This window comes from Diospyros lotus, chromosome 1, assembly GCF_014633365.1.
Source record: "Diospyros lotus cultivar Yz01 chromosome 1, ASM1463336v1, whole genome shotgun sequence".
NCBI lineage: Eukaryota > Viridiplantae > Streptophyta > Magnoliopsida > Ericales > Ebenaceae > Diospyros > Diospyros lotus.
Window position 1 is genome coordinate 53215079 of NC_068338.1, and position 25337 is coordinate 53240415.

Consider the following 25337-nt stretch of genomic DNA (forward strand, 5'->3'; position numbering starts at 1 on the left):
CTAACAAGAAAGAGTTGTGAGGCCTGCAAAAACACGGTTTGCAATTGCCTTTATCACTTTGGGCAGGATGCATAATCTGAAAAGCAACCTTAGAAGGATGTTTACCTCCGAGGAGTGGATGACAAGCAAGTGGGTAAAAGAAGCGGGGGCTAAAAAGGTTGTAGAAGTGATTTTGATGCCTTCATTTTGGAACAATGTTGTATATGCTTTAAAGGTGGCTGGTCCATTAGTGCGTGTACTGCGCTTAGTGGATGGTGAGAAGAAGCCGGCTATGGGATACATATATGAGGCCATGGATAGGGCCAAAGAAGCGATTGCTAACTCTTTTAATGGGGATGAAAAGAAGTATGCACCCATTTTTCAGATCATTGATAATTGATGGGATGTTCAGCTTCACCGCCCCCTGTACGCTGTTGGTTGGTACTTGAACCCAAAATATTTCTACAAGGCTGAACGTATAGATCCAGAGATCATGACTGGCTTATATGAATGCATTAGAAAGTTAAATTCAGATGTAAAGGTTCAAGACCAAATTGGTGCGGAGCTATCGATGTATAACAAGGCAGATGGGTTCTTTGGAAATTATATGGCTATTAGAAAGAGAGCTGAGAAATCACCAAGTACACACATATATATATTACATTATATATATAATCATTCTATATAATAAATAATAATTAACCCATGAATTTTATTGAACAGCTGAATGGTGGGCTTCATACGGAATGTCAACACCCACGTTGCAAAATTTTGCAATTAAAATTCTTAGCTTGACTTGTAGTTCATCTGGGTGTGAACGTAATTAGAGTGTGTTTGAAAATGTAAGTGCATTGTACATATAACACTTACAATTTTTATTAGTAGTTGGTTTGTTTCATGTAGCTTATTCTTAGTATGTTTTTGCATAAATTGTTGCAGCTTCATACTAAACGGAGAAACAAGCTTGATTAACTTCGTTTAAATGATTTGGTGTTTGTGAAATACAATAGAGCATTGAAGCGTTGGTATCAAATGCGTGATATCATTGATCCTATCATATTGACCCACATTGATGAAAGCAATGAATGGTTGACTGGAAAACTTGATGAGGAGAATGATAAAAATGATGAAACTGTTTTTTCAGATGACGTTGGGGATGGGTTGACATGGAGTAATGTCGCTGCGGCTGCAGGAGTTGGAGAGCCTAGTTATCGATTTAGAATTAAACAAACTCGATCATAATCGGGTTCAACTTCGACTTCAAAGTGGCGAGTAACTTAGGAGATTGAAGAAGAGGAGGAAAGTGAGATAGAGATCGAAGATGATGAAGACTTGGAAGAGGGAGAAGAATTGGGAGATGAAGAAGAAGATGAAGGGGTGATTGAAAGGGATGATGAAGATATTGACCTTGATGTTGATGATCTCCTTGATGATGATTGATTAAAACTTCTTTATATTGATTGTGGACTTGTAGTGTTTATGCGTTTGTTTAGAACTTTGCATTATGATTGGTACTTGTTTGAGTTTGAGACTTTAAGTTTGAACTTTGATGATATTTCTACTTTAGAATTTGCATGATGAATGAATCAATTTTGATGTTGTTAGTCTAGAATTTGAAGATAATGAATCATGAATGATATCAATGTGTTATTATTGATAATTTGATAGTTGTTTATGATTTTACAATATTTTGAGTTTTTTTTCTAAAAGGCGCGCCTCGCCTCGCCTCGCAAAGGCGCACCTCGCTTTTGGCAACTGATCCGTAATCGACACCCTTCCTGAATCTCAGTTCCACGCTCGCCCATACCTATTCCACCTTCTATGTTGGTCGATTCTGCTGCAACGCATAAAATGTGTCGGAATCAAGTCAGAATTTGCCTAGAACTCACCTCTCGCCCAACTTTCAAATCTGAGTTGAGAATCACAATCGAAATCGAGGCAATTGATAATCGCCGCTTGTGGAATTAACTTTTGAACCGTTTTCGATCGTGCCTTCCTTCCCACCTCGGTCACATGTAGTGACCTAGACCGATTTTGAGAGTTGCTCGCCTTGCGTTGCTTGCAATTTCGATCCTCATTGATCTGCTAAAGGGCCTTCAGATCTGAATTCATCTCTGCTCCACTTCCTGAATCGCGTCTTCCTTCTCACCCAAGCACTGCCAACTACACCTAATACACAATTTAGTCGCCTCGAGAATCAATTGGATGTAATCAATTGGATCTGAGAAGCTATTAGATCTATTGTGGCTTCCTGAAATTACCTTCAAAACTCAAGTCGAATCGGATTACGAATTGGCCTCTCCTACACTTTGCCAAAAATCATTGGCGCTGAATCGCCTTGGCCAACTGCTACGAACTTTTGAATCACGATCAGAGTTGTCAGAATTACTTGACAGAGAGAAAACCACCGAGGCACGAACAGCTTTGATACCAAATGTCATGACCCTAGGGTTTAGCTAGGGTATAGGAAGGAAATTGGAAGAATTTGGGAGAGAAACGGAGAAGAATTGGAGGGAGATATAGAGCAGAAATCAAGAGAAATGAGGGATAACAAGGAAGAACGAGAGAGAGAATAAAGAGGGAAAAATATGAATTCTCTATATTATTTCAGCATACATTTCTCTACATGCTATGGCCTATTTATAGGCTGTTCAACTGATAGAATATTGTAAAACAGCCAGCACCCATGTGTACTTTAAGGGAATGAATAGCATCTCCTAACAAACAATTGTAATTAATGACAGCATTGCCCCTCTAATTCCTCTTGGGTCGTGACAGATGACTGTTTAGTTTTTTTTGGTTTGAATGATAATTTGAATGTTTGAATTCAATTTTCCATTCTTGTGATTTTTTCCTTTGCCATTATTGGGTGGGGTCATGAACATTTTTCTTCTTTGTCTTGGATAAGTTCTTTGATTGCACTAATACCTGTACATTCTCTTTGAACTTTTTTTGTTGTTTTATGTCCTTAAGTTTGTAGTGTCTTTTATATTATGAATAAATTTTTTGGAGAGCTGGTAGGTAAATTTAATTTAATTTTGATAGTCAGTGGGTGGGTTTGAAACCCTAAATCCCATGCCTTTGATAGTTACCATATCCACCTTACCATTTCCATCTCATCTAAGTTTACAGAGACTAGATTGAAGGGTTGGGATGATTAAATTTGCATAAAACTCAAAAAGATTAAAGGCAATGTAAAAGAATGAATTAAAAAGGGCAACCTTAGTGCACATGTGTTTTCGCTTTGCAAGGGCTGGAGGAGGGTTGTAATTGTACATAGTCTTTTTATTTTTTTTTCCGCAAAGAAACTGTTTTTAGACTTGTATATGTGACCTTCTCCTCATAAAAGAGTTGCCTTACCCTTTATATACCATGGCCTATCCTCTCAAAAATGAATTCTACAGTAACAAAATTAAGGCAGATAGAATTTTCTTAAAAATTTTGAGAAACAAAACGCCATCATTTCTTTTAAATGGGGAATTTGGTGTCATTCTCAACAGTGGTAACTTGAGGGTGTCCCAGCTGTTGGTCTTGTATTATGCTTTAAGAGTAATGATGAGTCAGGTGGATTATATTCACGTCCTTTGCACTGTGTTATGTGAGGTTTTGGGGCTTGATTATATGGTATTGGGCGTTCATTGGGTTGTACTGCCCATAGTGGTGTTTTATTTTTTTTTTCCCCCCTCCTTTGGGGTGTTCTGGGGTGCAGTTGTCTGCCCGGTAACCAAAGTTTAGTTTTGGTGACCCTTTATTTTTGTGTTGTGGCATATTCATTGTGAAAGAAATGGCCAAGATTTTTGAGATTATAGAAAGTTTGATTTATTGTGTAAAACGATCCATTATTGTGGTTGAAGGTAGACATTCTGATTTGTTTCTTTGCTGTTGTACAGTTTTTGTGCAATTTTTTTTACACATGTAAAGGTAGCGGGAATCTATGGCTTTCTGCCTGTATTTTATTCATGCTGGCCTTTTTTGAGGTGATCTTTTTAGTTTGTTTTTACAGACCATCTATTTAAAAAAAAGGAAATTTTGTATTGTCTCTATATTTATTTGGTATTGATGGTGGATTTAGGTTGGGGTGATGAAGGTTTGATTCCGTTGTTCCAAATTTGCTTTAGGTTACATTTGTTCTCTTAACCTACCCTTGGATCTCAAACTATTCCCATTAGGGATGTGTGAATTCAGGGCGTGACTCTTCTATAGATTGTCTGCTCCTGGTATTTATTGCTTGTGTAGGTAAGGTACCGGGCTCTCCCATATTAATCATTATCTGACGTGTAGAGGGTATGGTTTTTTAAAGGGAAATGCTATTTGAATATTGAGTTGTTACTCTTCATTGTACATTCTGATAAATAAACTGACACTACATCACAAAATTATCAACTAATTTTTGAAATTATAAACATTTTTTTTTAAAATTAGTTGATAATTTTGTAAAGAAATGTCACTAATGTTATAAGACCGTACAAAAGAGTGTAAGAACTCCATGTACAAATAGCGTTTCCAGTTTTAAATGCTGATAGATACATGGTCAGATATTTTCCACAATCAGATGTTCTCATTATACTCTTTATTCCCGTCTGCCTGGCCCTGAAACATGCCTCAGGGGGCTGCTGATGATTATGGTATGTATTTCACAAAAATATTTGTTAGGCTACTCTTGAGACCCTAGTCCTGAATCTAGGATTTTTAGAATAGAATTGAGAAGGAAGAATAGAAGAAAGAAACAGGGAGAGAATAGAGAGAAAGTGGAGGAAAACAGAGAGAATTTAGGGAGAGAACAGAGGGAAACATAGAATAGATAGGGAGAAAATAAGAGAATTTCAATATAATTCCTTGATAATCCTGGCACACTATATGACAATAGCTTTATATATATGGTTATCTCTGCAGTTATTTACAGCAGTTACTTAGCACTTTTGTCATTTACACGGCAGTTACCTGACTATATTATAGCTATTATTGCACCAACTGTAAAAAATAACAACTCTACTACACACAACTGCACTGTTTATCTCCTAATTCCTCTCCTAATCGCTAATCCTCTGATTCCCAACAACTACCAGACACAACAGGTTTCCTAATGCCATGTTGGGGAGTTTTGAGGGGGAGGGGACGGAAGTTTTATGAAAAGAAGGAAAGGGAAGGGGAAGGAAAGATGGTAGTTACATTTCTTTTGTTTGAATGTTTAATGAGGGTTGTTTGGATGTTTAGGGAGGAAAGGGAAGGGAATCTCCTTCCCCTTGTTTAACAGTTAAAAGAGAGAAACGAAAGGGAAGAGAAATGTTATAACAATAATTTATCTATAACCCTTGTGATTTTAATGATAATATTTTAGAAGAAGAAGAGAAAAGGGCAAAGCAATAAAATAAACACAAGATTATTAAAAAAATTATAAGAATGAGGGGGAAGGATGGGGATCGTGTTCCCTCTTATACTCTTCCCCTTTTCTACATAAATTTCTTCCAACAAAGAGAATTATTTTCCCTTCACCTTTCTTTCCCTTCCATCCCTTCAATCCAAACATAGCCCAAAGAAATACAAGTTGACCTCTTCATGTCATAATTATGCAAGTCTTGGAAGTTCATCCCGAAATGCTTAAAGTTTGCACACGAGTTAATTGAAATATAATCAGTAGTATTTTCCACTCTTCATTTTCTTGGCATTTGTGCAGTAATTGGCAATATTTTGCATATAACAATGGCAAGTCTGAATCCTAGTATTTTATGTGCATGTGTACTGTACTTACATAGAACTGAGTTTGAAGTATATGCATGGATTTATGCTTTTGGCTTTGAGGACGATATGTTGTATGTTAGAGAATGCTACAAACTTGGAACATGGGTATCTGGTGGTGGTCTAGTGCCTTTTTTCATTTAAATCTGATGGTGGTTTAGTTTGCCAGTAAGATATGATACTAACTTGGCCAAATTTATATTTTTGTTTTTGTATTTTAACATTTATTTTTGTGTGGTCACTTGAATATTTTGTTATTTCGATTACATCACTAGAGGTGTATTTTTAAGTTAATTTAATCTTATATATTTTAATGTAAAAAAAGTATGATGTGTATTTTGTTATATATGAAAATATGAGAGTTAAATTGATTGAGAAATATAGGTTAATAAAAAATTTAAGTTATATAAAAAAATTAAAATATAAAGATTAAATTAACTGAGATTATGGCTGTGGCATTGGAGATGGACTTTGAAAGAGTATATGTATCATAGTGTCCATCTTATGGGAAAATAGCCATCTTTCTCGACAAAGGGCAAGTTTGCACCCTAATGGGTACATTTCATTTCCATATTATGGGTTATTGGGAAAAAGTTTGAAAAATTCAGTGTGTTTTCAAACTCAATTTGGGTTATATTAAATTTTTACATTTAGTATTTATCATTTAACATTTATTATATTAATTACAACGTGACATGTCAACTCGGTTTAAAAAATCTCATTGGGATATGGAATTAACGTTTCTGGGTCATTGATTGTTGGGGCCTTGAAGAGATACGCACTGGGCGTACTTTATGATATCTACACATGCATTGCATAAAGCCCAGTATCACTCTAATGACACTTTGGTGTTCTTAACTCATATTGTCTTAGCCCACGCATAATTAGGTTTTAGGCTTTGTTTGATGGCAGCTTTTTAAACTTAAAAAAGTATTGGTTTGGAAAAAGTTATTACCATTTTTTTTTCTTAATTGATGGAAAAAATGATTTTTACTAACTATTTATTAACAAATGTGCCCCAGCTTAGTACAATTAATCTGTCCATTTAAGGTGGTATGTATGGCCTTCGCAACCTTCGTTGTCTTATGGGAACATTCCATATGAGGAAAGAGACCCTTGTTCATTAATCACAATATTTTTTTATATATATTTTCTCCCTACAAATGTAATTAAGGATATTTTATTGTTTTAGGGAAAAATGTCTTCTGAGACATTATTCTAGCATGTTTTTTGTTTTTTTTTTGGGTTAGAATGGGTTGTGAAATTATTTATGTATATCTTGTCTAATACAATAATAAATTTATTTGTAGTGGGAGAGTTTCGATTAGAGTTTGAAGGTGACTTGCAAGGAAGAAATCGGTTAGGGGCGCAAGTGATCTCCTGTGTAGGCTTTTTGATACTTAAGTTAATCTTTGAATGTTTAGAATGTAGAATAAATAGAATTATAATAGGTATAGAGTTCTTAGTGTATTTTTGCTAGAAGATGAGTATAAATAGGGGATAAAACTAACAGGTGGAGGGAGTCACAATCTTTGATGGGTATTTCAGGCTATTTTTTGGATTTGTAGGCTAGAATATTCGAGGTAGAATTGATTTTATTCTTCACAATCTCGCATGAATAGTGTTTGAAGAAAAAGTCTCTTTGAATTTGTAGTCCTTTAAAGGTCCCTTGCGAGAAAGGCCTGGGTCTGGGGCTCTTGAGAGTCTTTTGAATACTAGTTGCCGAGTAACTTATGAATTTTCTAGAGAGTCTCTTGAAAGGCATTGAGAAAGGCTCTCGAATGAGGTCACTCGATCTCGGTGACCCAGACTAGTGTCCCTCGATCTCCATTATCAAATAGTTTCAATGATTTGTTTTCATAAATTTCTTTTTTCCAACAGGCATTTGGGTCACTGGGTCACTTTTTTTTGGACTTGGGCCCACTTTTTTGGACATAATAGTGTATGTAACGGAGGATATTCAATTAATTTTACAACTGGCTTAGCAAAAACATGCCACGACATTCTAAAAAAAAATCCCAAATATCATTTACTTTATTTTATAAAAAGGTTATAGTATCTCATAGTCCTTGCATGTTTATACATGTTTTTACTGTATTAACAAGCAGAATTAAAAACATGGGGTACCTAATTTGTGTTATAGACACTAACTTAGTGGTTGGACCTTTTCAATATTTTATTAATAGAGTAATATTATTAGTTGCATAAATTGACACAAAATAGTTTTTAATAGATGATGGGAGGCATTAAATGGCGAGTGTGAATGAATCTATCTTAGCCTTATCTAAAATGGGATGGAGAGAGATTGTATCCCAGTTCAATGTAACTTTCTTGGACGGATCAAGGACAAACAAAGGACAAACGAGAGAGAGAGAGAGAGAGAGAGAGAGAGAGAAAGGGCGGGCTTGTTTGATTAGGACACATTCATTGAAATTGGATCAACTTTTGTACTCCTAGGGCTCTATAAAATGAATTTCTTTACCCTAGCTACAAGTGATGGGTGCTCTCTCTTTCTTCCAACTCTACCGGGTGGGCTCGTTTGGGTTTGTTTGTTTTTAAGGGCAAATTACGCCGATATTTAAAGATATTGGTCTTTAATAAAGGTGGCAATCGTATTGTATATATAACATGAGATGTGATGTATAATTGAAAAGGGTGATTGATGTGTGTATTTTTACATTATTATGTAGGATAATGATCTTCTTAGCTAGGGATAAGTATTCAATCAGCTTAATTACTATTTACATAGGATAATGATGTTCTTAGCTAGGGGTGAGTATTCATTCAGTTTGTTTAAACTGTATAGATTGAATGAATTTGTTCTACAAAAATCAAATTGAGCTGATCAAATAATAAATGTTCAATTCAAACAAATTAAAAAAATTGAAAAAATAAAGAAAAAAAATGATGTTATTTTTTGACATTTTAGTCAGTTTAATTATTTCAGTCTTTTTTAATACGAAAATTAAATTGAATCAAAATAATCGAAATATTTAAATTTAGAAATCAAACTGAATTGATTTATAATCTAAATCGAATTGAATAAGTAATTTTAGTCGATTCAATCTATATAACATGATTATGGTCTTTATCAATTTTATAATAAATTTACATAAAATCACAAATTTCAAGAGTCATGTATATTATTTATAACATATTATTGTTTTACTCTACCTTTGACATCATCGAGATTGAGTTGGTCATTAGAGACTATATCAGTAGATAGCCCCACATTCTATCTTGTAGGGCGAGCAAATTTTTGAACAAACTTGGCAAGAGAAAACTACCACTTGGGCTATAGAGTCCGTCCGTAGTGATCGATTAGCTTCAAACCACCATCAAGAAAAAATTAACTTAGAAATGATGATAAGAAATTTAATGCAGAAGATGCATCTAGAAATGGAAAGACGTGGAGTTCTCGTGATGATGCCCAAATAGGTGAATCAACACTTGAGAGACGCAATAAGGACAAAACTAGTATGCATCCAATCTAAGACATGTACGTGTAGTACATGTGTGGGTATATATGTATGATCAATTAATGTACGCAATAAGGACTAAATTTTGACAACTAAATTAGGTGTTTATTCAGTTTGAATAGAATTGGATCGCTGTTAGAACGGATTGGATTGAGATCAAGATTCTTCCAATTTTTTTTTTGTTCGGTCCGGTCCTGAGTATTTTTTTTTTATTTTTTAATATAAAATGTTAAAAAATATGTATATATTACATATATTTGAATTTTTATAATTTAATATATTGTACACTGTATTGTATATTATTAATAAATAATAATATTATATTAATTGCAATCGATTCTTAATTTTGTATCAATCTCGAATCGAACAAGATTAAAAATTAATTGAATTCTATATATTGATGGATCGGATCAATGTTTGGTTGGCTTGGAACTAAGCCGATCAATCTAAACTACCCTAGATTGATTTTTTAATTTAGACTAAAATTTAAATACCCCCGTTGATAAGGTACTTTGATTTGAATTTTTTATTTTGTTTTTAAATACAAAGTTAATCCCAAGTTGGGCGATCACTAGCTAGCTAATTCAAAGAATTCTCCCACCTTTCTTGGTGCCCACTAGTATAAATTTGTCTTTCACCAACAGTTTGTGACATCCAACACACATGCATATATCAACATTAAGGGTCCCTCATAAAAATATAAAAAATTTAAGAAAAAATTTATAAAAAAATCAAATTTTATTAAGCCTACAAGAGTAGCACACCTGGTTGCCTCAGGCATTTGAAAATTTAAGATATTACAAAGTCATGGGATTTGACTTTAGTGAGTTTGTAAATACAATCGTGTCTTTTTATATATAACTATCTTTTTAAACTCTGACTTACGATTCACTTGTTCGTACACTTTGAATTAAGACAAAAAGGATTGTGAATTTTAAAGAGGGTGGGTCGAGTCGAAGATATAAAAAGATATTTTATTAATAAGATTTTATAAAAAAATATCAAATTTTAAAGACCCATTTGGCCATTTGTGAGAGACACATTTGGCCATTTGTATTCTAATTAATTGGGATTTGGCTTTAGCTTTGTCTTTGTTCTTGACAACCACAAACACACTATTGTGTCTTTTCCCCGTCAACGTACAAAATATGATCCATTCATTTGGTAATGCTGCTGGGGGCATATCTCCTTTCTTTTCGGGATATTAATTTACTGTATCTACATATATATTTCTTTCTTTGTTGTCACTTGCAAGATTAAACAAAAAGTCTTTTATATGTTAGAGGTGCCACTGCATGTGTTATGTACATGTAGTAAGTAAAAAAATAAAATGATAATCGGATAAAAATCGATAGTTATAATTTAATTTTTTATTTTTTGGAGAAAATTTGAATATAGATGAGATTTCGTGTGGCGCAGTAAAATTAAGTTTGTTATGAGTTTGGAGGTCATAACTTGAAATTTCGATAATAATTTTTATTTTTTAAAATAAAATATATGGAGGGTATTTTGAAAATTCACTTCTTTGAGTGAGTTTTATAATGCGAAAATACTTTGTTTACTTAGGTAATATATATATTTTTTGTAAATAAGAATATATTAACAAAAAATCACAAAACGTTTACAGTTTATGTTAAGATATATCACGAACAACCACAAAAAAAATTAAAATTAAATTAAACCTCGTAACATATCAATAATATATATACTAGATCTATAACATCAATTTGGATCTTTAATCATTAACACTTAAGATTTCTTTTTCGCTTTCTTGATCGTATTCTTCTTCTTCTTCCTCTCCCTCTTTAATTGGGACTTTAACTTAATAGGAATACTCTTCGAGCTTTGTTAGAAGTTGAAATTTTTGACTTCATTCAATATCTTTTATCTTTATTCTCTATATCCATCTTCAACTCCCAAAAAATATGATTTCATAACACCAAAATATGAGAATTTTGACTTGTCAACATGCATGATATGATGTAATTAATTTTTTTTAATATTTATGTAATTAAAAAATAAAAAAACTTCAATCATAATAATCTTTGAAAATAGTAACACCATTGACTTGATTAAATTTTAGTTAGGAACATGACATTTTCTGGTTACATTCTTGTGATTCAACCGATGGAGGGAATGAGGTAATGAACTTAATTAATAGCTTCGATAAATTAAGGAATATACATATATGTATTAGATTAAAAATAATATTTAAATTTGATATTTTGGACGGTGTTGTGTATTAATGTTTTATATATTTTTATAAAATATTAATACATTTCGTACATTGAATATGGAGAATGTGACGAATTGAGCAGAGTTTAAGAATGGTTAATAGTACGTACATAAATAAAATTTTTATATATAAAATCATGCATGTTACATTTGTGTCTGTTTGATGATGGTGTTGAAAGAATGAGATATGCAACAACATATGTTAATCTCCCATGTATAGGTATATAAGGTTTTGATTATTGAAGGTAAGTGTACGTCGATAGTTAAGTTAATTAATGTTTAATTAGCAGTAAGAGAGCTCTAATAGATTAATGAGTAAGAGGCCGGGTAGTATAAATATTTATTTATTATTAGTGAATTGAGGGCTTTTATATCTTGATGAGTCAAGTGTGATTTTTATTAAAAATTTTATCTAACGAGTGACTTATTAATCGATAGGATATGATCAAGTCATGATGTCAGGAGTTTGAACCATATATTGGTTGAGTGATGATTATTAATTAATTAGTGATTCAGGCACTTCATGCATCTTATCACTTGATGGCTTTCTAGGTGGCGTTTAGGCTACCTTAGTTAATTACCTCCATCACTATTTATTATAACAAATCCTTGACCAACAAATAAGCAAGACCAAATAAGAACGTGTACTTTAAGGGCATTTATTTGATCTTTTAAAAAGATATATAATTTAATTTTACATTTCACTCTAATATATATATATATATATATTAAGGTTGCGTTTGTTAATCAAACTGAAAAAAAGTAAAATATGAAAAATATTTAAGACAAAAGTGATTTACATTGCGTTGGTTAAATTTATATATCTAGCAACTATTGAAAAAGAAATCACACAACTTTTTATCTTAAATTTTTTAAATAAATTTATCTGAGAGCCATTCAGATAAATTTATCTTGAACCTTACAAATAAGAAAAAATAAAACATATGTCCTCCAATGCATTTCAAAAAATTTAACAAATAGTTTGATAAAAATCTTAAAATACATCCCACCTTTATTTTAGCTATTTCATATCTTAGTTTAAAAAATATTATAATATTATCTTGATATAATCTTTTATTTATTTATATTTTTATAAGTAAAAATTATATTAATTAATAAAAAAGAGAAACCAACGGCTACAAACAGGGCATACCCCACATCAAACAACCAAAAAAGAAAAAACACCCTTAACAAATGAGGATAGCCATGGCTAACAAAGACACAAGAACTAAATCATATTCTAGTTAGGCTGGCCCGTAATCACAAATTAACTCACATTATTAATTTATTTAGTCTTGAGAAAAGCATTAAGTTTCTTTCTCTCTCACTTTTTTTGAGACTGGTCTTGATCAAAACATACTCAGATTCCGACTCTACTTGATGAATTGTCTTCGTCTTCAATGCAATCTCATTTACCCTTATCATCAATCATCATACCTAGATCTTCTAAAACCCCTTTCTCCTCCAAGACTAGTATTTTCTCAGAGAAATGAGTCTCCATATCCACCTGAAAGTGTACCCAAGCATGGTAGAATATTTAAAATTAATGAAACCTTGAATTTGAGACATTAAGAGCAAATTATAAGTCGGACAAAAATATGTATATTCACATAAATAAATGGAAAGCTAGCCTAAACTTTGGACCACCCCATCCTTGTCAGTCTTTCCCATGCTAAGTTGATAACATGTATACATGATATATGCATGTACCTGCCAGACGTTTTATGGCCAGTTCCATACTGCAATGTAAGTATTATAGCCCCAAGCTACAGCCTCACACACCAACTGATGAGCCATCTTCTTTGGTCTCTTTGACCAACAAGATAATGTTGATACATGCTTGTGATGTGTGTGTGTGTGTGTTTTTTTTTTCTAGTTATTTTAGGTTAAATTTATATTTTTGTTTTGATATTTGTGATTTTCAAACTTTTCGTTATTTCGATTACACTCTTAAATTTGATTTTTGAGTCAATTTAAATCTTGTATCATATGACAAAACTTATTTATTTAGCTCATGCAAATGAAACGCTTTGAGTCCATAAAAATTAGTTGAGCCGAAAATTTAAATATCATATACTAAAAAAACGTTTGCAATATTTTTGTGAGAGTGATGTGTATCTAATCTCCATTGAAGATTAACATACATTACCTTTCGGTGAGTCTTACATTTATTGTCGACTACATGTATCGTATTCTTCATTGGCGACCATTGATGGTTGACGTTTCGTCTCTCTTGTCTTTTGAATGGGAGGCTAATACATATATAGAGCTAGGCAGCGACTTGCTATGCATGAGGATGGTGACTACTTCAACATTTTATTGTGGGTTTTTAAAGTTATTTGAAATGGATTATATATGAACATTGATCTATATATTATTCAGATTTGTTTATTCATGACAGTCAAATTTATATTTTTCTTCTGAACTTTTATGGTTATAATTTTTGTTTATGGTTATAATTAAACGATGGGTACCCACAATGAAACCACATCATCTTCAAGCCTCAGTGGAAGAGGCCGGCCGGGTAGCTAGCTATAGGGCTATAGACTCAGTTTTCTTCTTTCTAAATGATAAACCCTAACAACATGTTTAGGTCAGCTAGGGTTTTTAAAGGGCATGCTGCTTGGTGGGTGGTGACTAGAACCAGCCATGTTCAGCCCTCCCAAATTTTCTTTTCATTTAGTCTTATCTCTTGAAAGTCTTGTTGTTTATATATACAATTAGAGTGAGGTACTATATATATATATGAGTCACAATCGCCATTCAAGCTACCTAATTAACTGTCCCTTACCCTACCTTCCATCTTCTTCTTCAACCCACCAAAACAATTTTCCTTTATAGCATAATTTTGAGATACCGGCCCCTTACCAAATAATGTCATCACTACCACATATATATATATATATGCATATAATACGAGGGAAAGTTAAGGGTCTATTTGTGTATTATACATAATTTTTTCGTTGTTTCGATTATATTCTTGGATTATGTATTTTTGAGTTAATTACATTCTTCGCCCAAATTAAGTTATAACATATGCATGAAATGTTCAAATTGTTCCTCCATCCTGCATACACATGACATGGGAGCATGCAAACACATATATAATACATATATATACATTCATGGTTCATTACCTATATGTTTATGTACACATATTTACTAATTTAAGAAAAATGTTTTACAATGCAAATAAATAATAAAAAAGAAATCTTTATATATATAGAATATTGTACATATCCAAAGAAAGAGTATAAAGTTTGAAATTTGCAGCGTCTGTAACAAGTATGGGTGCAATGAATCACGAGCGCGCAGTACTTCTTGGTGGATATATCTATCTATCTATATAGCGGCTCGATGCATCATATTCATGCATGCCTTGGTTATTCTTTCAGCCATATGTCAAAATTAGCTACACGAAGGTGAGTTTATTATCACTCTTTAAGGCAGCCTCAAGCTTTCGATCTGGACAACAATAATGGAATTTGAGGACGAATCGATGACTACTATACGTACAATTGTTCGCCTAACAAAGCTTGCCGGCCGTGTCAGGCCGCCGCTAAATGCCCATCTGTATGACTCAAAATGGATACATGTTCACACGCATATGCGTCGCAAATGATATTTAGATACGAAACTACAATGATACGTTTAAAATAAATCGTCGTCAATGTGAATGTCACATGAAATGTTAAAATTTTATGTCTAAATAATATTTGTGTATGTATCTACACACGATATCATGCATGCATGCATTGATGATAAAATTTCACAAGCCAAAGGGATCAATTCATCGTTCATATACTTGGAAAATATGGTAGTTAATTATTGATACTAATTCATTCTCGTACAATCCACACATTAACATATATAGACACTTTTTATTCATTCTCGTACAATCCACACATTAAAATATCACTCAATATTATATAGCTCTAATATTGTAACTTTTAACACAATAAACTTATAAATATTATTATTTAATTAAGATAATTCCCATTCGGTGAAGGGGTTAAGGTGATATCTTGCTCTCAAATGCTCCCAAAATTTTTGGATCCTATAATGAGCTATATATATATATATTATAAGTCAAACACTTTTATCAATACTATACTTTAATTATGTACTCAAGAAGTATCTTATTTGTTTTCTTTTTTTTTTATGTAAATTTGCTTTTTTAATTATCTCTCACTTAAAAATAATAATCGAGGGGTCGAGCACTAGCTAGTAGTACTATCGTTGTTTCGGATTGGATTATACTTAATTCTTGGTGATTTATTGCATCATTCATATATCAACTTTGTCCTGATCCGAATCATGGAAATGGATGATCTTGATTGTTACTGTGGCTCAGCCATGCATGCATGCATGGCGTAGAAGTAGCTAGAGATCACAAACCCATTAGCGACACTCCATGGATGAACAGCACAGGACTTAGGTTAATTAACGTAGAATATATAAATCCTGGTTCCATTCAGAGTAAGGCCAGCAGGGGGTACATTAACTTATCCAAATTAAGATTAGTTAAGGAATCTTAACCATCAAGCATGCATCTATCTATATATATATATATATAATGCTGATTATTATTCAGGGTTGTGGTTGAACTGTCATTAACGTGGCAACTGTGTCAATATACACTGCAACACTAACAACTGGGGTCCCAAGCACTTAGACACAAATTAAGCTTCGATCTATATATTTTATGGACATTCACAGTTTAGTTTAATTTAATTAAAAAAAAAAAAAAACACACACAACTTTGAGGATCAATGGACCTGCCAATTAGTCAAACAATTAAGAATTCCCACATAGTCTCGCGTTACGTACGACTTAATTAGTTAATTAATTGTGCCCGCCGACAAATCAGAAATGGCGGTTTCTCATCTATTAGTTTTATCCTGTAGTTGGCCGACCTTTTTAATCATGTAATTTGAAACATAATAAGCTCCTAATTAAGCCAATTCCCTTTCATATGTATAGATGATTAATTAAGTAAACTATAGCAAGTAGCAGAGAGATTAAAAGTTCGGAAAACACTCTTGGTGCGACTAATTGTGCATTGTTGTGTTATTTATTTATATTGATGTAATATACAATATATATATATAACATGTCAATATAAGGGTGTTCAAATTTCGGTGCCAATCCGGTGAGTTGCGAGTTCGATTCTCACTTTGTGCAAACGTCAAAAGCTCAACCTGCGATTTATCTTTCTTAATGTAATCGAAGGCATGAGCGCCAAGTAAGAACAGTCATCCCAAGGGTGTTCAAATTTCGGTCCCATTTTCAGTTCATTCATTAGTTTCATTCAATGCAAATAAATAGTTTAATTAATAACTATAATATAATAATTATTAAAATTTGACATTATGTTGATTCTTATTTAATTTTTTTAATCAAAAATTTTGTTTGGATGAAACATATATGAATACATGTAATATATTATTAAAATTTTATATTAAAAAATATAAACAAATATTTAGGACCGATATTTGATTCAAATCGAATAAACATCTGTAAGTGTCACAACTAAGTATTTAAATATCACTTCCGATAAAAATTTGTTATGAGGAGAGAGATCGAAAGAGTCAACCATTATCGCTATTTGCAAAATGACAACCAATATATAAAAAAGTAAATAATCAACCCAAAATTTTTAAGAATTTCAGAGTCCAGTCTAGGTTAAGGTTGGTTTGATTGGCCAAACCTATCATTTTACCCTTGTACTTTTATGTTTTTTTCATGCGGTGATTATTCAAATTTTTTGTTATTCCGTTTACATATTTGAATTTATATTTTTAAATTAATTTAACAATTATATTTTGATATTTTTTTTTATGTGATAATCTGAACTTTTCATTGTTTTGATTACATCAATAATCACTCAACTTTGCATTCTGTTACTATTTAGTCACTGAATTTTGGAATGTTTCCTGTTAGTCATTAATATTTCAAAACTGTTACTATTTAGTCATTAAATTTTAAAATATTACCTACTAGTTACTAATATTTTAAAATCGTTTCTTACCCATAACTTGTTAGTCACTGAACTTTAAGTTCACGAGTGACGGATGATAAACAGTTTTGAAATATTAGTGATTAGTAGGTAATATTTTAAAGTTTAGTGACTAATCAATAACAGTTTTGAAATATTAGTAACTAACCGGTAATATTTCAAAGTTGAGTGATCAAATAATAACAAAATACAAAATTGAGTGATTATTGATGTAATTAACCCGTGATGTGTATCATCTCACTTTATTTTTTTTTATTACATATAAAAGTACAAACATCAAATTAATTTGAAATTGTAGATGTAGAGTTTGTAATCGAAACAACGAAAAATTTGAATTGTCGTATAAAAAAATAGTTAAAATATATATAAAGGTTAAATTGACTAAAAAATATAATTAAAATAACAAAAAAATTTAAATAATCACATAAAAATATATAAATAAAAATATAAATTTAGTCTGTTTCAATTCACTTGAAAGTAATGGAACACTTATATAAGTGTGGCTAAAGGTGTTATCACTAATTATTTAAATGTCACTTCCGTTAAAACGGTTTACTGCGCGTGCAGAGATTCCAGAGAAGAGAACGGAAGAGGGAGGCGAGCTTTACGGGGATTTGCAGAATGACAGCCAACTTCCAGTACGTAAATAGTCGGCGCGATTCTAATTAATGTACTAAGCGATCGCTGTCTCGCGAGCTTTGGATTTGCCATGGAATCTTCTGAAATGCTTCTTCTTCTGCTGCACACAATAAGCTTCAGTTTGTTCAATCTGCAATCCCAAGCCAGCAGCCGCCAGCTGTGTTTCTTCAAGTCTTATTAGTTTTAATACTACTTGCTTTGCTTCCTTACTTCATTCGCCTTTTAAATTAGAATTATATATAATAATTAAGGGATTTCAACCATTGTTACTACCAAGGATAAGTTCCATTTGTATAATTAATTTGTTGAAAGATCATCTTAATTAAAGATTTTGAGAGGCTCCGGCCGAACGGGTACACCTCTAGTCTAAGGATCCAATAAATAAAATAACAGACGTCTAATTTAAAGATCTAGTTAATAAAGTAGCCCGAAACTTTTTAATTTGAGTAACATAAATGAGTATGAATAAAGACTAACAAATGAACACTTTCAGCATCAACTTTTTTTAACTCATTCCCTAATATGATTAAACCACATTCATGGGCGATTTCGCATGGAAGAAAGAGAATGATATGGGAATGGAGAGAAATTCAAATTGGAGAGGATTTGGGCCAATTTCATATTTTTAACTTTATATTTTTATTTTTTTTATGTGATTGGTTGATACTTTTTATTATTTCGATTACATCACTATATTTATATTTTCGAATCAATTTAATTCATATATTTTTATGTGTAAAAAAAAAGTTAAATTGACTCATTTTATCTTTTTTTTTATATATTAAAATATAAATATTAAATTAATTTAAAAACGTAGATATATGAGTGTTATCAAAATAATAAAAAGTTTAAGTTTTAAAAAAAATTTAAAATAAAATGATTAAATTAATTTAAAACATACGAGTATAATTAAAATGCAGAAAATTTTAAATAATCACGTAAAAAAAAAATTGAAAGTAGAGGCAGAAAAATGTTGGTTTGGAGGAGGATTTGACAAGGCCAAGATATATGTGTATGTTTGTGTGATCGATGGAAGCTAAGACTAAGAGATCAAAGATCGACGGCAAATCAGATGGCGGAGATCCAATCTTATACAGTGTCTCCAGTTAGCTGGCAGCGCAATCAAACAGCGTCGCACACACTCCGAGTCGGATTTCGTATTTGATCATTCATAGAATTTTCTTCTTTCTTCTTTCTTCTTTCTAATTTCGTGACTGATATCTTCTTCCCCACCCCCAAATATCTCACCCAGCCCCACCCCAGGATTATTCTTTCTTAATCTCAACCTTAATTTTCTTTAAATTAAGCTAAGCTAAGCTATGCATGGCGATTTGCAGCAGCTTTCAAACAAACCAATGTTGTATATATTTCAGAGACCCAGTCTCCAAAAATAGAAAGTTAACCAGACAAATACGTTAGGATGTGATTAAATTAAGCATATACACACACTGCTAGGTAGGTTGTTGCATCCCAGCCATTTTATCAGACGTGCCCTGTAAAAGCCTCTGGTTTCATTCCACCTAAGACCCACAAAGAAGCTAGTTGTCACTCCAGGAACCCAGTAAGAAGACACGTGCCAGCAGTCATATCCTTTATAATTGGCTCACCTTCGAATTAATATATAAAATAAATAGCAGTCAACTGATGACGATACGACCATCAGTAAATTCATGAACCCAGCACCTACCCGACGCCTATTTAATCCCCTCCCGCCTATTTAATCCCCAAGCTCCCCACTCACTTCCATTCTCATCATCAATCCCACTTTCTCTTCTCTGCGTGTGTGAGAGAGAACATATAGCAAAATGCCTCCTTCCATGTCTGTCTCTACTTCTTCTTCGAAAGTGTCGTCGTGTTCACAGTTTGTGACGGTGGTTTCGAAATGCACTGTGTTTCCAGATCGGGAGTCGACTCTCGGAGACCTCAAGCTCTCCGTTTCGGACCTCCCGATGCTCTCTTGCCACTACATTCAAAAGGGCGGCCTCTTCACTCTCCCCAACCACCTCTCCCTCCCCTCTCTCCTCGCTGTCCTCAAGAAGGGCCTCTCTCGCACTCTCTCCCGCTTCCCGCCTCTCGCCGGCCGCCTTACCACCGACGCAGACGGTTATGTCTACATCACCTGCAATGACGCCGGCGTCGACTTCGTTCACGCCAATGCCGCTCGTATTTCTATCACCGACGTTCTGTCTCCCACCGACGTGCCGGACCCGGTCAAGGAGTTCTTCGCCTTCGACCGGACCGTCAGCTACCAAGGGCATTTCCGGCCTATTCTTGCCGTCCAGGTACTCATCTTTATCTCTTCTCTTAATCTAAATTTATCACATGTATATATGACGCTTCTATAAAATATGTCAATTATATATATATATATATATATATATATTTGAAACGAAACATAGGGACCATCTGGTAAAGTACTCTGTCTTTCTCTGGTTTACTTATTCGGTCTGACTCTTAATTTGTTTACGCCGACCAAGTCGGCACGGCCGACTGATGTAGAGCTTTCCTTAATTTATTCAAAGTGATACATAATACATACTCATTGTTTTGCTTCTCGTCTTGCAGGTGACAGAATTGGCCGACGGCGTGTTTATTGGCTGCGCCGCCAACCACGCAGTCACGGATGGCACGTCCTTCTGGAACTTCTTCAATACGTTCGCGGAAGTATGCCGGGGAGCGACCAGGGTGTCGAGGCCGCCGGACTTCAGCCGGGACTCAGTGCTGATTTCTCAGGCGGTGCTCCGGTTGCCCGACGGCGGCCCCAAGGTTACCTTTTCTCTCGACGCGCCGTTACGCGAGAGAATCTTCAGTTTCAGTCGGGAATCGATTTTGAAGCTCAAGGGCAAAGTGAACAACCGGAAATGGACCGAAAACGAAGGAATCGACGTGATTGAGCTAATGGGCAAGCAAAGCAACGACCCTCTGAAGAATTTCCTGAGAAATTCAAACGCCAAAGCGGCGGAGATTTCGTCGTTCCAGTCGCTCTGCGCTCTGCTATGGCGGGCGGTGACCAGGGCGAGGAAGCTGCCGGCTAGCCAAACGACGACGTTCCGGATGGCGGTGAACTGCCGGCCCAGGCTCGAGCCGAAGATGGAGGCGTATTACTTCGGGAACGCGATACAGAGCATACCAACCTTCGCCTCGGCAGGGGACGTGAAGGCTCGCGACTTGCGCTGGTGCGCCGAGCAGCTGAACAAGAATGTGTTGGCTCACGACGATCGCATGGTGAGACGGTTCGTGGAGGATTGGGAGCGGGACCCTCGTTGCTTTCCATTGGGTAACTTCGACGGGGCAATGCTCACGATGGGCAGTTCGCCCCGGTTTCCTATGTATGATAATGATTTCGGATGGGGCAGACCCGTGGTGGTTCGAAGCGGGCGGGCCAACAAATTCGACGGGAAGATCTCAGCTTTTCCGGGTCGGGAAGGAGGGGGAACCGTGGACTTGGAGGTGGTTTTGGCGCCCGAGACCATGGCGGGTCTGGAGTCCGATTCGGAATTCATGCAGTATGTTTCGGGTTGCTGAAACGGGGCGGTTATGGGAGACTCGGGCACCCCGCAGGAAGCCGGGGGGTTAGTGTGGGGAAAGGATGAGGGAAGGGGATTGTCCATTTGTTCTATATTTCTTGCTTGTTTGTATTAATTAATTAATGCACCCATTTGCCCCAAGAATGCCATATTCGGAGGACGGGCCAAACGAAACCTCAACTGCACTTATTCTCCACGTGTAAAGCTTGCACGATGCCACATCGGCCAACTCATCAGCTGCAATCTTTTTTTTACTCCCCCATTAAAGTGCATCACGTAATTCTTAATGGGTATAGAGAAAAGACTATCAACATTTTTGAACAAAATCAAATCAAGCATCATAGCTTGGAACAGTTTTGTGCCAAAAACACATTCCTTAAATGTCGTCTCTGCTGAACCAACTCAAAGTGCATCATTCAGTGCCTACGCAGCCATTGAATTCCTTTGAATATTATATATTTCATTTAATAGGGTATTCTAAATTATATTTTTGTCAATGAACAGAAGATTGCCCATATTACCTACCATGGCAGGTTCGGCTTGCTCTTATTCCCAACTCTTAACAAGAGTCTACAAAACCATGGTAGCCACTAGCCTTTGATGCATTGAATCTTACGTTTTGATCTATAAACAATTGGCAGCCTACCCATTTGGCCCCCCAATTCTGACATACACCTAGCAAGTTGATATGAGAGGAGACCCTTTATCTTGTCTTCTTCTTCAGAGTAGGTTACACTCAACACCCATCAAGTCTAGCTAAATTATAACACTCGTCCCCTTGTATTTTATCAATTACGCTAACCTCTTCTCCATTAAATGAAATTAAGAAATCTGCCACATAAGCATACAAAGTGTCAAAAGTACCCCTTGCAATGTAAATCTAAGGAAAGGGTGTAATGCTACGTTCCAACAATGAAAGTAGCCAGTGTAATTTCTGAAATGTGATGGGACACTCTTTGCATTTATACCAAACCCTAGGGGTGCACGAGATATTCTGCCCTTTCCTTTTTACAATTTAATGGATAAATTGGGTTTTCTTAGAGACTCAGCCAAATAAAATGAGTTCTTAAGTGAACAACAATTGGCAAATTCAACATGGGAACTGGGATAGAATCTACCAAGAAGCAGATTTAGCTGGAACACCACCAAAGATGAAATTCTCCTGCTTACTGCTTAGCTTCCAGCTGCGGCAGGCACAGCTACCTGCTTTGAATCTTCTGCTTTTTCATGCTCCTTATTCAGCATCTGGCATTAAATTTCAATATTTTCAGAATAAGCAACATTGTGTGTAGAGCCAAACGGTGAGATTATAAGCAGAAAGAAACTATAGTGATCTTAAAAATTGTGGCGACAACTAGGCTGGTGATATTTTTCTGAAGTCAGATTAACATTTTTGTCAACAGAGAGAACTAATTGGTGGAGCTGTCTAATCTTGATAAATTTGAAAGCCCCAACTCTTGATTCATATATATAATTTAAATCAGAATCTACTCCAGATGACTCGTTATCATATTAGGTCCATAACATATTAAATCAACATAATAACAGGCTGTATTCCTGTATGATCCTGCATTCTAAGAAAGAAGGCTGCTGAATATATTATCATGCTGATGTTAGGCCCCCGGTTCACTTGACTTATCAAAGAAGGTCCAAGGGGCAGTGGCCAGGGGCAGGGGTGTAAATGAGCTGGCTGGCGTAACGGCCAGCCATGTGCGTAAGGGGTAGAGTTGGGAATCGCTGGTGTAACAACCTAGCTAATGCATAACAGAATTCGGTTAAGGTGTAGAGGGGGGATATGTAGAAGGGGGGGTAGTAGATGGAAGGTAAGTTTGGATATTGAATCGTAGGAGAGTTAAGGGCCTCTCGAATGCCCAGATTTTACTTGTAATCGGATTGAAGTTGAGAGGTTGAATCCAATCTCTGTGAATTTTTCCTTGGGTTCTCATCAATTTGTTATCAGAGCATCACCGATCCTAATGATGAACCTGACCGACCGTGTGGGTGAATTGGAACGGAGGATGGAAGGCATGCAACGGGGTGTTGATGCCATGAGGGGAGAAGTTCAATCGATAGAGAAGAATGTAGCGAGCTTATAGAGAAGAATGTAGCGAGCTTGCTGGAGCAATTCGCCTGGATGAGAATAAGATGGGACGAGCAGGAGAGGGAGAGGAAGAACAAGGAGAAGCTGGGAGGCCAACCTCCGGAATTCGCTCAGGATTCTGAAGCGACACCGGAAATCAGGGTGAGGCGAGCTGAAACGGAGGGTCTCGGGGGAGGCTGGCGACCAGAACCTCGCGGACGCCGGCTGGAGATGCCGTTTTTCGATGGAAGGGACCCAGATGGTTGGATTTTCAGGGCTGAGAGATATTTCTCGGTGAATGGGCTATCGGATATGGAGAAATTGGGCATTACGGCTGTGTGTTTGGAAGGTCTTGCTCTCTCGTGGTTCCAGTGGGAAGAAAAACGACGAAGGGTGAGGACTTTGGAAGATTTCAAGCTGCTACTGCGAGGCTGATTCCGACCCACCCAAGAAGGGTTGGTAGAAGAGCGTTTTTTAGCTCTTCGGCAGAGGGGTACCGTTTCGGAGTACCGCCAGCGCTTTGAGACATTGGTGTCAGCTTTGGAAGAGTTGCCTGAAGCCGTGCTAGAAGGGCATTTCATAAACGGTGTCAGTCTGGAGATCAAGGCTGAGTTGAGGGTGTTGAGGCCAAGGAGCATGGAACAAATGATGGACCCGGTGCAGCGAATAGAGGAGAGGAACTTAGTGCTTCGGGGAAATTTGGCTGGGTCGACTTTGAGTAGAGGCCAATCTGCTTCACTCTCCATTCCGAATTACCAGCGTGGGGGTCCTCAGCCTCATGCATAGCCAGCCTCTAAACAGGTTGCTGTGAACTCCCCCCCTATCCATATCGACCCCAAAACAGCGAGAGGGTGAGTAATCAGGCTTGGAAATGGCTTAGTGAGACCGAATGGAAGTCCAAGCGTGATAAGGGCTTACGTTTTAGGTGTGATGAGAAGAATACGATAGGCCACAAGTGTAAGAATAAAGAGTTGTAGGTGATGATGATATATGATGAAGAGGTAGAGGAGGAGGAACAATGGGTAGAAGAAGAAGAAAACAACCAGTGCCCCAGCCGAAAGAGGGAAGGTGTAGGGGAACCAGTCCAAAGGGGTGAGGTCATAGAACTTTCCATGAATTTTGTAGTAGGTTGACAGCACCCAAAACCATGAAGATAAAAGGGAAGATAGGGGAGCAGCTAGTTGTGGTCCTTATAGATGGAGGGGCAACCCATAACTTTATTTTCATGGAGCTGGTGCAGCAGCTGGGCCTTATTAGAGAGGAAACAATAGGGTATGGAGTGATTATGAGAACTGGAGTGGCTGTTCAAGGTGCTGGAATTTCCAAGGGAGTGAAGCTTCAGCTCCAAAACTTGCAGATTGTGGAAGATTTATTTCCTTTGGAGTTGGGGAGCTCGGATGCCATCCTGGGAATGAAGTGGCTAGCATCGGTGGGCAGGATGAATGTGGATTGGAAAACCCTCACAATGAAGTTTCAAGTCGGAGGCCTGGCTGTAACTTTGCAAGGGAATCCTAGCTTGAGCAAGACATTGATATCCTTAAAAGCTATGGTGAAAGCATTTAAGGAGAAGGGGAAAGGGATGCTACTAGAATTGGGGACATTGGTAGCAGAAATCGAAGAAGACCAGCAGGCAATTCCAGAGT

General features: G+C 35.6%; 2 protein-coding genes across 2 annotated transcripts in view; one reads left to right on the top strand and one right to left on the bottom strand.

Moving 5' to 3' along the window:
* The first annotated feature begins 19807 nt into the window (after nt 1-19807).
* On the top strand, nt 19808-21803 carry LOC127798756 (BAHD acyltransferase DCR). The gene is made up of 2 exons (XM_052332354.1): nt 19808-20369; nt 20653-21803. Exons 1-2 carry the CDS (start codon nt 19893-19895, stop codon nt 21610-21612), a joined length of 1437 nt encoding a protein of 478 aa, XP_052188314.1. The 5' UTR covers nt 19808-19892; the 3' UTR covers nt 21613-21803.
* Nucleotides 21804-22466: 663 nt separating this feature from the next.
* Nucleotides 22467-25337, bottom strand: part of LOC127798774 (26S proteasome non-ATPase regulatory subunit 7 homolog A-like) — a 30766-nt gene continuing 27895 nt past the window's right edge. Inside the window, exon 10 of the mRNA XM_052332378.1 lies at nt 22467-22859. Coding sequence (XP_052188338.1) covers nt 22788-22859 — 72 coding nt within the window. The 3' untranslated portion in view covers nt 22467-22787. The remainder of the gene's footprint in view (nt 22860-25337) is intronic.